Source organism: Tubulanus polymorphus, chromosome 3 (genome assembly GCF_964204645.1).
Source record: "Tubulanus polymorphus chromosome 3, tnTubPoly1.2, whole genome shotgun sequence".
NCBI classification, from domain to species: Eukaryota; Metazoa; Nemertea; class Palaeonemertea; order Tubulaniformes; family Tubulanidae; genus Tubulanus; species Tubulanus polymorphus.
Genome location: NC_134027.1, coordinates 2,459,251 through 2,471,510, shown reverse-complemented (window position 1 = coordinate 2,471,510; position 12,260 = coordinate 2,459,251). Strand labels below are relative to the sequence as shown.

Genomic DNA, 12,260 nt, shown 5'->3' with positions numbered 1-12,260 from the left:
TAAACATAACAGGCCTGATAATCACGTGAAATATTCTGAAAGGAATGGATTAACACTCGATTATTGTGACAGACAGTGTTTCATTCTCATCTCGTCTTTATCTCTAATAACTATTACTTCGTGAATAATATATAAGAATCGGATACCGGCCGATGTAATTGCAGACCTTCATTGACAACTGATAAAGCTATCATTAACAACTTGACAACTATCAACGCTCCGTCGTGAATATATATGATACAAATGGAAACGTGAACTTTATCCTAATGCAATCGCTACCTAGAGCAAATAATTTCGAGTTTGAAGGTGTAAGCAATACTTCCGATGACCTTGAGAACCGGAAATCGATAGCCGAGAGTATTAAGTCGGTCGGTGGTTGCCGATCGATTTGTCGCGTGCAGCTGGTTTTATGGAATATGGCGAATCTACGAGCAATTGTTAGATAATTCCTCGTAGGGTGAATCAAATCCTCTGAATCTGAGAACAGATAAGGGTTCAATATTCCCGCCTGTTAAAATGCACTTGAATTCGAACGCTGTTCGAGGTTGTCCTACAGTCGTTATATTGCACGAACAATTCCTCAATCTGAATATTATATTTCTACCTCGTTCGACGAGCCAAACGAACACAAAAACACCGAAAGAAATATATTTAGCAAATATATAAATCGATTTAATATGTAATAAATAAATATAATTAATACACACAATGCGTTACACGGTGGTTTACGCAGATTATCTAGTGCGTTAAACGTCATATATATAAACGTATAAAATACATGAAACAAATTAAAACATTACTTAATCTATTCAAACAATCATTTTTTTCATCCTACAGTAATTACACGACTCTTGATTAATCGTTTTACGCCATATTACGTCGTCTGACCGCATAATATGTAACGACCTCTCTAAATGACGATTTACAAATTGTGACTAAAAGGAAATGTGAAGCCTAATGTAATAACTTCAAGCGAATTTGGTTATGATATTAGCTGGGCAACATTTTGATTGAAATGTTAACATAGTCCACTGATCTTACAAGCAGAGCAGAAATTTTTGATTTATAAATTGAATATTATCCATGAAAAAATGTTATTTTCGTCCAGACTTGAGACGATTGAATTCCATTTTCGTTCTCTTTGTTAATTCAATTAGTATGTGATCTGCCACTCAGCAAACCCGATCTTTCATTTGGTTCATCGGCTACAAATAAATTACCACATCATATTAGATGAATTCGCAATAAATATCGTATCAAAGAATTCTAATCTTGCCGCTTACGTATATCGATTTCTTTCAATCCTTTCCCGAAGTTCTTGTAGACAGAGATCCCTTCAAATGCCAATAGAAACCTCACTATCAGAAACAGAGCGCCTATTTAATAAAAATATATTATCTCCATCAGCCCGATTGTAACGAAAATATAGCAACAAATGAAATTCATTAAAACATCACCTACTTGCAAAGAACTGAGAATACAAAATAACCTCGTTTTCCAATGGCTTCATCGTGTCAATTCTAGAATAAACCTTTAATTAGAAAAATATTTTCTATTTTAAAGTATTGCTGTCATGAAAATTTACCACAAATTTTAATACAGATTTATTTGCATATGAAATTTCTTACATATATCAATTTGTATATCACATATGCTGGAGCAGGTAGGGACAAAATGGCTAGAAAAATCATTCCAAACTTGTTTTCTTTCTGGACCTGAAGAAAAGATGAGAGAAGAGATTGTCGCTCATATGGTTATACACATGTACCAGCATAAACGGTGCCTTCACAATTCTCATTATGATGCTTACGAATATAATTCCTAATGTTGTCCATATGATAGAATATGGAATCCCAACTGATAACGTGATGATTTCAAATAATTCAACATTTGTTCCATTCACCATCACTAATACAACGATACTCAACTGCAAATTTAGTAAAATCAAAAATTCTTGATAAATTCGAATGGAGCTTTATTATTCCTGATGGCTTCATTCAAAACTTACAGCTACTTGAAGATCAAATTTCAGGAAACAGGAATATATGGTTAATGTTCTGTAGATACCTGGAAATAATTGATGCCAATAAACATCCGTAGAATATTTCAATGCATAATTTATATCTTTTACAAAATGCTTTAACATCTTATTATCTTACTTTGCATGAATTGAGTAGCCCCAACGATTCTACAGTCCAGAAATCCAAAACCTTTAGCAGCAATCACTGCTAGGAATATATTCAAAGGAGCCAGAACACAAATAACAATCAAACGCACCTGCAATAGCAGATTAATTTACAAAATGCCTAGTGTTATCATCAGAAAAAGCTATTCAATTCTTGGAATATTTACCAGCTTGATTGTATTTCTTCCATCTACATTTTCTATATATTCAATAATACAATAGAGTTCAACTGTTAATATAGCAGCAATGAGCGCATAGACCTCAAATACTCTCTCTCTGAGAACACCATGAATAGCGTAAAATCCACAGAATCCTGAAAATGCACACACCATTTATTAAACTAATCCTGTTTTTATCCGACTTATTTGCTGTTTTCTTCATTATTTACATGAGAAAAAAATGCTTAAACCCATGGCAGCCGCTACTAACCGATATTCAACAGAAGTAAGATGGCAAAAGTGAAATCTTGTGAAGTGGGTTTCTTTTCATAGATAATTAGAACCACTAATCGCTCTATTGTAAGAGCGACTGTAAGAAACAAGTTCAAACATGTCAAGGCAAGAAATGACCATTCTTTCGGTTTAATTGCTTCAACTGTCCTCGTCTGCAAAAAATATTACATTTAAATTTTCAATTGGCATTGTTATCATTGTATCATCATCATTTATCAGTAATTGTAATACGTTTGTTAATCGAATCCCACGATTGCGGGATTAACAAACGACAAAATAAAGTAGGCTAGATTTCCCACCGTTCCGACAATAGTTGAGGTAATTGTTGGAGTCCGTTTGACTTTATAATCAACACTGTCACTTAAATTTGAATTCGTTGAAGATTCCATAATTCATCATTAGCGTTTAATAGCGCCGTTTTGGGTTTTGTTTTGGTCGTCCACCATTTTGTTCACTAAGTATCATGTGACTACCCCTCATTTCCGATAATTCAAATACAAAATTTATTTATCAGTTGAAACATTTCTGGGGAAACATTCGTAGATAAAAAATATATAAAAGCTGTATGCAGCTGCAGCTGATTGGCATAAAGATAATTTCTTTACATTGCCTACGTGATCGATAAACTTTGAGAAAATTTTATCGGTTAATTTCGGTATTTAGCTAACTGGGATACCCAATGGGGTTTTCCAACTTTTGCACATTTTGACAGATTAATGATTCATTCTGCATTCATTCTTAATTTATTGGCTTCTACTCGTAATATCACCTCTTCTAATAGGCTGAGCTAATAACCAAATGTACCGACAACATGTATGTTACAGTAATATCCATTGTATTTGCACGAATTTGATAGAGCTCTTGCCATAAGACAAGTCGAGAAAAGTGCAATTCAGTCATCCAATCAAAATCAAGTCAAATAACAATTAGCATTTATTCCTTTTTGTAATATCGAAAGTCATTGAGGTTATTTCTGACAGAATTGTTTGATTAGTTATTGAATTTCGAATTTACCTTTTAGTTCCCAGAGGCCCCTGGCATGCATAACATGCAAGACCAACATCCAACTGGGACAACAAGAACAACATTCAGAAGACAGCCGACATTTGGGGAGAGAGTGAAGAATGGACTAGTGGCATTCCTCGCCGGTTTAGCACTGTTAGCAACTGCTAGTTATTTATTGTTTTGGAATGAGGTGCGTTTGATTAAAGAAAAGTGTGTATTTTGAATTGAAACTACACATATTCATATTCACATATTAATGCATTCTCCCACTTACACTTTTTACAGGGTCGAGCGGTTAAAACTTCGAAATCATTGCACGAGGGAATCAACTTAGTTCGAAATTTTCAGTCGTTTGAGGTTGCATTTAAGGAAAATAACGGAAAACTAATCTACGTCCACGGCCCACTTCGTGCTGACAAGGTTTGTCTCCTATTTGACAGTATCTAGTTCCACGAGGAGTCGAAGATTAATGTGAAAAATTGATGTTTTCTAAAAAATTTGTAAAATTTGAAAAATCATGAACATGTGAAAAAATTAAAGAAAAGTGAGGGATTGTGTGAAAAGTCCATGGTTCATCAATCTTACCCCCGTTTAGAGTTTTTAAAAACTAATCTAAGCTTGTTAAATACTTTGCTGATTTAACATTTTAGGCCGTACATGATGCTGAATATGATATAACGGTAAATGCTATCAAATTAAAACGCCATGTTGAGATGTATCAGTGGGTCGAAATAGAATCCAAAAGGTAATATTTAATGGATAGCACCTCATGCTAATACAATACTGGTATTTCATTGATAGCTTCTCATTCTTCAAATACTTAGAAATGTTTACGAACAAATTTTGATGATTTTAGGGAATTTGAGGAGGATGGACAAACCAGAGTAGAAACATCTTATTCATACAGTTAGTACTTGCATACAGATATACATCCTCCCTCTGCAGGGACTCGAACCTGATGGCATCGCTACACTCAGCCACGGCACGAACCCCTGCATCAGTAGACCGGGTGCGCAGGTACATGCGCAGCTTTCCGAACGAAAACTGGCGGCACCAATCAGATTGCTCGTTGTATAATTGTTGAGGCAAATTTCAAGGAAGAACTATAAATGGGAAAACCCGGGCTAAAATAAAACGGGATTTCTGATTGGCTAAAAATCACATCATCTGAACTGCGCATGTATCTGCGCACACGGTCGATTATGGCAGGGTTTCGTGCCGTGGCAATCTCGATGCCATCAGGTTCGAATCCCTGCCGGGGAGGATGACAGAAATACAGAATTGTTTTATTCATTTCACTACAAGCAGCTGGGATTCTGAAATTTAAAAAAATCTGATTATTTTGCAGCGCAGAAATGGAGTTCAGAGCTGACCTCATCTTCATCGTTCCATAATCCTAATGGACATCATAATCCTCAGTACGTTTGAACTCGAATTCTCGTTTATGTTTAGCTGTAGTTCATACAATAACAGATGCTGATTATCAATTGCAGATCATTTCCAGTTACCTCAAAAGAAGACATCGCCGCAAATCCTCGTGTTGGAAACTTTCACCTATCAGTCGGTATGAATAGAATCTCGTTTTGTTTTCGCCTTTTATTTCATCGTCCACAGATCGTTTAAAATCTTTCATTTCATTCTTCCAGGACTAACTGAGAAAATAAGTGATTTTCAGAAATTCTTCCCAAAATCTGCCCCAGCGAACAAAGAAGTCATCTTACATGACGGCGATTTTTACCATGGTATAAACCCATTAAGACCTCAGGTAAATCTATGTTTAACTACGCTATAACGCACTTAATTCAGATCAGTTTGATCTGGATTATGATCTGATCCATGGTTCTCCTATACCGTAAATGTACCTGGTATATGTAAAACATGATATATAATCTAGATTTCTGATAAATTGGATCAAGTGGGTATTTTTGTGTAGATTATGATAAGGTATACATGTTTCAGATTGGCGATCTCAAGGTTACATTTTCTTACGCTGGTCTGACCGATGACAGTGAGAAGGCAGACACTGTAAGTCACAATGCAATAAAATATTATTTCTTATGTTTGATAATGTATGTTAATTGCTTTGTAAATCGATTATCACTAGGTGAGTGTGATCGCAAGACAAATGGGAACCAATCTTCTATCATATCAAACAACAATAGACGGATACGACATCGAATTATTGTATATGGGGGAACATACACCACAGGTACAGAAACTACAGGTCCTAAAGTCACAGGTCATAAGCCACTAGTTTAGTCCCTTCTAATTTGGCCCCACATGGAAGAATGGACCAAATCAATGTTGTACATTCACACGTTTTAAAATCAGCTGCTTTAACTGATCCAGCTAGATGCATGACTGATGAAATCTAATACAACTGTTCCTTTCATCTTCTTATTTTAGGAAATATTTGACAAACAACTAGCACATAATACACTGGTGACGTGGGCATTTAGGTTTGGAGGTTGGCTGATGATGTTCATAGGTTTTGGCTGTTTAACGAATATTGTAACAACATTAGGTAAATTCAGTAGTTTTTCGTATGTATCTAAAATCACTCTAAAAATGCGTTCTTCGAATTATTATCATTATTATTATAAGTTTATTTCTTTATTGTAAAGTACAATACATTGTACTAAAATACAGTCATCATATTCCATAAAATAAAAAGTTAAAGAAAGTACTTGTACATTGTAAAATTAAATCAAGAAAAAGGACAAAAAGGAACCCCAAGGGGTACTTTTGATGAAAAGCCTAATGCCCTGGCGCAATGAGAATTGGACGGGAAGTTAATCAAGAAATGGACAGATGGGTAATAACTAGTAAGAATAACTCCGTATGATCCTAGTATATATAACTATGAATTATATTTTTCAGTGGATTGGATACCGATTTTACGAGATATAATTGTGTTAGGAGTGAACATGATGAATGTTTGTTTATCGATCAGTTTAAGTTTGACTATTATATCGATTTCGTGGATTATGTATCGACCTATGATCGGTATGACTATATTAATGATCGGAATATCGCCATTTGTTTGGTCTCGTCGTAGAGTGAATCAAAGTCGATACAGATCAGTATGAGAGATTAGCGTAAGGCAGCAGTTTGGTTTATTCGGTTTTTAGCTCAAACATATTTGCATAAATTTGATGTTACATCGAAGTGTGAATGTTGTCACTTTACGTCGTGTACATAATGTATTCCTATTTAATGCCAAGAATTCATCAGCTTTGCATTTTATTAAATTCATTTCGAGGCCATCCGTGAAGCACATACCGACACGCAAAAATTGCTGGTTTTCATTACTTTATGTACATAGAGAGAAGTTGCTAATTTCATGTACTTTGCGGATGGCCCCTTGTGCAAAGTAAAACTTTGAAATATTCATTAATCGAGGCGTATTCTTAAATTGGTTGTGGATTGTTGATTGATTTTTTCTCGCAATTTTATTATTTAATTTTACACGTACCACCTTCCGAAATTATCTGTGATACAATGATTATTGTAATTTAATCGTATTTATTCTGGGGTGTATTACAGATTCAGATTGTATTAAATCACGCAAGCTAAATAAATAAATGAACAATCAATACACGTAGAATAGTTTGTTCATTGCTCCTGCCTTCACTGTTTACCTGTTATACTGTCTCTATCCTGAAAACTAGTCAACAGTAACAATACAAAATCTACAGAATGATATATTTTCTCTTCACTGTATTAAACAGATATATCTTACAAAACAAATGCATACCCTATAAAAATTGAATTGAACGATCGAATGTCAGCCATTAAAGAAGTTTGTACCAATCATCTCATCTGGTAAATAAGTTTGATGAACTTCCTCAGTGAATGATGGGTTGTATTTGTAGCCCTTACCATAACCTAAAATAGACGGTTTATTGTTAAAGCTATGGTCATCAATTAAGCTGAACTCAATTGAACAACACTTACCTAATTTTGACATTAATTTTGTGGGTGCATTTCTGAGATGTAATGGCACTGGAGGCAAGGGTCCTTTCCAATCAACAACAGCCTTTCTTGCATTTTTGAATGCCTGGTAACTTTCAATTGATTTCGGTGCTCTCGCGAGATAAACTGTGGCCTGTGCTAAATTAATCTGAAATCATAAAACACGAATACTGGTTGTAGATATATTTGTGAGAGAAAAACCTGTATGAAGTAAGACTACCCGGTAATAGAGGATTTTGACGTTTCAACTCGAATGCTACGAGCCATTTTCAAAACAGCTTGGCATTTTAGTCAAAATATCAATCCTCAATTAATAATTGATTTGTAATTGTGGCTCTTTTTTTCAATTGAATATGACAGTCACTTGTCTATGGAAACCTATCTATGTTGGATCCTAGATCAGAAAACTCACTCCACACTCAGGACGACCAATAAAGTGACAAGCCTGATAGGCAGCATTGGCCTGGACTACAGCATTAGGATCTGCCAAACCTAAAATAGAATCATTTTAAAAGTAAGTTCAGTTACATACGGTATGTCCATAATAGAGTAGGTGATATCGATGAAACACACCTATATCTTCACTAGCACAAACAACAAGCCTCCTAGCTATGAATAGTGGATCTTCTCCACCTTCAAACATTCTCGCCAACCAGTAAATCGCAGCATTCTCATCAGATCCACGAATTGACTTTTGAAATGCAGATGCACAATTATAGTGGTCTTCACCTGTAGAAAATTGGTTATTCAGTGAAGTTGGAACTCATATGATGTGACAATTTATCTGAGTTTTACTGTAATAACTCACCAGCGCGATCATATTGTAAATGTGCTTTTTGAAGACCTTCTTTAACGTGTTCCTCCGTGATAACAACAAATCCTCCCAGATCACTATCAGTAGTATTAGATTGTTTTACTATCTGGGATTGAACGACAACTTGCAAACCATTTAAAGCACTGCGAGCATCACCGTCGCACAAATACGCTAGATTTTTCACAGCTGCTTGCTTTATCATGTTCTTATTCATTTTCCTATAAAATTTACTGTACTTTTAACATCAAGTAACTTTGAAAGCACAAGTAGGTTCTATATCGAATGTTCACCTGACTTCAACAATCCTGCAGTCATCTTCAACGATACCAATATCTAATTGAGACAACGCATGTTTTAAGATATTTTCGATATCATCTACTGTTAATTTCTCTAAAGTTATCACCCTACAACGACTCAACAATGCGTTGTTGATTTGAAAGGATGGATTTTCTGTTGTTGCACCGAAAAATGTAATTGTCCCATCTTCAATATGTGGCAAAAATGCATCCTAAAATACAACAATCTACAAGAATCGCAAAAAAGGCTATGTAAGAAAGTCAGAAAATGATTTTGTTTTTGCCGAGTAAATTGAATGTTTTAAGTTGGCCATGTTGAGTTAAGCGCAGTAGGTTAACTGTTTTGAATCATATAGAAACCTGCTGTAATTTATTAAATCTGTGAATTTCATCGATGAATAGAATCGTTTTGCGTTTAAACATTTTCAGTTCATTTTGTGCACGTTTTATCGCTTCTTTCACATCTGCTACACCGGAACTGATGGCTGACATCTTCACAAAGCGATATTTTTCGTTAGACTTGTTTTGAGTTGCAACGATATGAGCTAATGTGGTCTGAAAATTATATTTACTATCATTTAGACGATGTTCAAGGATTAACCTTAATTTTCAGGAAATTCTCTAGATTTCGAATCTCTGTGAATCTGACAAATTTTAATTACCTTTCCACAACCAGGAGGACCCCACAGAATCAATGAGGGAATCTGATTAGCATCGAGTAAAGACCTGAGCGTTGTACTTTGACCAACAGCTTGTTTTTGACCGACAAAATCCTCCAATGAATTTGGTCTCATCTGATCAGCTAATGGTTTCACACCATTTAAATCTATCATTTTTTCAACATGGGTTGCAGCATCAGATTTTGCTGCCTTCCCAGCAGGTTGGGTTACCGATGTTGATGCCACTACATGTACATCGTTCTCCACCTTACGTTTCTTGTTATTTGCTGGCACCCCAAAAAGCAGTGTTTGCTTTGTCTTCGAAGAAGGTTTACGAGCTTCTGAGTTCATGTTACCTGAAATACGGTACCACCAGTTCTAAAGGGCTCTAACTAGATTGAACGAGCATGCGATTAAGAATAAACTTTTTATTTAGGATAACCTTCTGTTGGTGAAGACACATAAGAACTACTTTTGGGACTGTCCTCTTCAATCTTCTCCGCACTTAGACAGCTGTCAATATGGCTGTTGATAAAAGCAGAATTGACAGAACGGCCGCAAATTGGGCATGGAACAGCTCTTGAAACGGCGTCCATGACAGCCGCGAGGATCTACCGTCACCTGCTGCCATTTCATTAAGATGGCGGAGTGCGGAACTAATTTGATCGTAACCGCTTGACGTCAGAGCGCGTCATATTAGAATCAAGCGCATTCGCTAAACACTGAAGTAAATTCACCCTTGACGGTCAAATGTGACATACATGAACAAATGAAACATTAAAGCCACAGATAACCTCGTCGAGAACAGTCCTTATAATAAAAATAAATTTGTTCTCTTATTATGACGAGGAATTTCCCGAAAAACCTAAACCACCAACAAATAATTTTTGGAAATAATCATAATTGTTTTATTTCAATATATCCATTCCAATGTACAAAATCTTCTGAGATAAACATAACTTAAATGTATTTACAGACTACGATTTAAATTCTCAACTCAAGCCCGGCATTTTACACGACTACTAAACCAGTTGATTGAAAAGATACAACTTGAGGCGGGCGGAAAAAATCCTTCCACAGAAAGCTGACATGTTCGGGTTATTTGATAATGTCATTTATTCCCTTGATCAATATTACATTTATCAGAACATCGATTGGCAAAACAATACGATAGAATATTGCAAGCTTATTCTAAGTTATTAAGACCAGTTTTTTTTACAAAAATATTTGATTGGTACCAAGATTTAATTGCAATGACAATAACCACACAATTCGTATATAAGTATGGGGTCACTTGGTACCATACACATAGCTAATCCTTGACTTCGGTGAACGTGAACCCTTAAGGTAATCTATACGCGATTTTATTCAAAATTTCCCAAAAATCTAGAATAATCGGTGTAGAATAATACGTCAAAATAAAATCAGGTGCAGGTTTAACAATGGTATAGAATCATATGATCCGAACCTACTTCGCACAGCTATGATTTTTACGCGAACATTAACTGTACGACTTCTTTATTTACACATAATCGGTTTGATATTGAAAATGTTTCACATGATTCTGGGTCAGTCGTTGATTCTGATAGCAAAGTATAGTTTCTCTATGAATATATTGCGTTCGTAGCAAATGATACACACACGTAGCAAAAACAGCTAGACTCAATTCAAAGACACGAGTAAAATAAGAATTTTGACAAGACTTCTATAAAGCTAGCATTTATTCATCATCCATATGCAACATTTAATGCGCGTCCGCAAATTGTCCGCTCGAGTTTGCGATGATAGGCCTCACGCACAGGTGCCAGAGAGGCCAGCACAGGCTTCGATCTTCGTTTCTGATCAGTAACCACATCCTTATCGTTGGACTATAGACCGCTTGCTTAACCGCTTTACGACTTTCTTTTATTTTTTCAAGATTCGTCACTAGCGTTAAAAACTACACCTCGGAAAATGTCGATTCGACTAAAGTCAATGATGTTCTATCATGATTCAGACATTATAATTCGTGGGGTTGACTGGCCTGGTTGGTTGATGGTAGTCTCTTCATCGCCGGTATATGGGGGTGGGGGTGATATTGTTCCGGTTATCAGACACGGTAGCGATGCTATAATCTGAAAGGGAAACACGTTAAAAAGTCAAGTCTTAACTTTGAAAAAATTAGAGACAGAGCGACGACGACGTGAGAGGTTAAAAACCTTAATTAGAGACGATGCGAGAAGAAAAAACATGTACCTGTGGCTCAGGTTTATCTGGTTGTGGTAATAACGGTGGTGCTTCGACCACCTCATTATAGGGAGGCGGTTCAAGCGGTAATATTTCACCATTAGAGATAAACTGTCCTCTCGGTGACGGTTCGACAGATAGAGTGGGAACGGGCTCAGAGTGAGAACAGGATGGTTGAGCCTCGGGTGCCTCACAGCCCGGGGCTGGCATCGAGTTAAGCTGTACATTCTCTTCGTCTTGACACAATTCGACAGGTTCACGTGTACATTCTGATGAAATAGAACAAAATAATCATGCTTGCAATATATTCCTATACCAAGAGCTAATAGAGTAAACCTCGCCTAAATCGGGCCAACTAGGACTGGGAACGATTCGTCCGAGTGAAGGGTGGGGGAAATAGAAAATGATTTCGCTTGAGTCCGAGTTAGTCAACAGTTTCCCGAGTAGGCCATGTTTGAGTTAGGCGAGGTTTACTGTACGAATATTGTACAACAGTCACTCACTTTTAGTGACGCAATTCCGTGGGTTTCGAACACAAACGATGATAGTGATGACCATAATGATAAGCGCAAATATAACAGCAGTAACTATCACAGCAGTTCTCATCTGCTGAAAATATGTCTCCCCGTATACATTTGCTAAAATGGA

The 12,260-nt window shown here is 36.1% G+C and overlaps 4 protein-coding genes across 5 annotated transcripts in view; 1 reads left to right on the top strand and 3 right to left on the bottom strand.

Moving 5' to 3' along the window:
- Positions 1 to 708: 708 nt before the first annotated feature.
- LOC141902029 (uncharacterized) lies at positions 709 to 3,082 on the bottom strand. Its single transcript, XM_074789660.1, has 10 exons — positions 2,937 to 3,082; positions 2,615 to 2,789; positions 2,353 to 2,498; positions 2,160 to 2,277; positions 2,009 to 2,067; positions 1,811 to 1,927; positions 1,629 to 1,715; positions 1,462 to 1,531; positions 1,284 to 1,376; positions 709 to 1,205 (listed from the first exon to the last, which is right to left on the bottom strand). Exons 1-10 carry the CDS (start codon positions 3,024 to 3,026, stop codon positions 1,150 to 1,152), a joined length of 1,011 nt encoding a protein of 336 aa, XP_074645761.1. The 5' UTR covers positions 3,027 to 3,082; the 3' UTR covers positions 709 to 1,149.
- Positions 3,083 to 3,324: 242 nt separating this feature from the next.
- On the top strand, positions 3,325 to 7,410 carry LOC141901755 (transmembrane protein 43-like). The gene is made up of 12 exons (XM_074789197.1): positions 3,325 to 3,450; positions 3,659 to 3,832; positions 3,928 to 4,062; positions 4,293 to 4,387; positions 4,499 to 4,548; positions 4,991 to 5,060; positions 5,136 to 5,206; positions 5,289 to 5,407; positions 5,602 to 5,667; positions 5,747 to 5,851; positions 6,049 to 6,166; positions 6,523 to 7,410. The coding sequence occupies exons 1-12, from the start codon at positions 3,436 to 3,438 to the stop codon at positions 6,729 to 6,731; spliced, it is 1,227 nt and encodes a 408-aa protein (XP_074645298.1). The 5' UTR covers positions 3,325 to 3,435; the 3' UTR covers positions 6,732 to 7,410.
- On the bottom strand, positions 7,358 to 9,960 carry LOC141901754 (ATPase WRNIP1-like). Of its 2 annotated transcripts, XM_074789195.1 has the most exons (9): positions 9,829 to 9,960; positions 9,390 to 9,742; positions 9,088 to 9,282; positions 8,722 to 8,939; positions 8,426 to 8,649; positions 8,191 to 8,346; positions 8,030 to 8,109; positions 7,600 to 7,765; positions 7,358 to 7,530 (listed from the first exon to the last, which is right to left on the bottom strand). In XM_074789195.1, the coding sequence occupies exons 2-9, from the start codon at positions 9,735 to 9,737 to the stop codon at positions 7,430 to 7,432; spliced, it is 1,488 nt and encodes a 495-aa protein (XP_074645296.1). In that variant the 5' UTR covers positions 9,738 to 9,742; positions 9,829 to 9,960; the 3' UTR covers positions 7,358 to 7,429. The 2 variants fall into 2 exon arrangements, with proteins under 2 accessions (XP_074645296.1, XP_074645297.1); XM_074789196.1 differs by lacking the exon at positions 8,030 to 8,109 and having other exon boundaries at positions 8,150 to 8,346.
- A 376-nt stretch (positions 9,961 to 10,336) lies between these two features.
- The window catches only part of LOC141901144 (uncharacterized), a 39,219-nt gene continuing 37,295 nt past the window's right edge, over positions 10,337 to 12,260 (bottom strand). The window contains exons 10-12 of the mRNA XM_074788243.1: positions 12,116 to 12,250; positions 11,622 to 11,881; positions 10,337 to 11,500 (exon numbers count right to left, since the gene is read on the bottom strand). Coding sequence (XP_074644344.1) covers positions 11,372 to 11,500; positions 11,622 to 11,881; positions 12,116 to 12,250 — 524 coding nt within the window. The 3' untranslated portion in view covers positions 10,337 to 11,371. The remainder of the gene's footprint in view (positions 11,501 to 11,621; positions 11,882 to 12,115; positions 12,251 to 12,260) is intronic.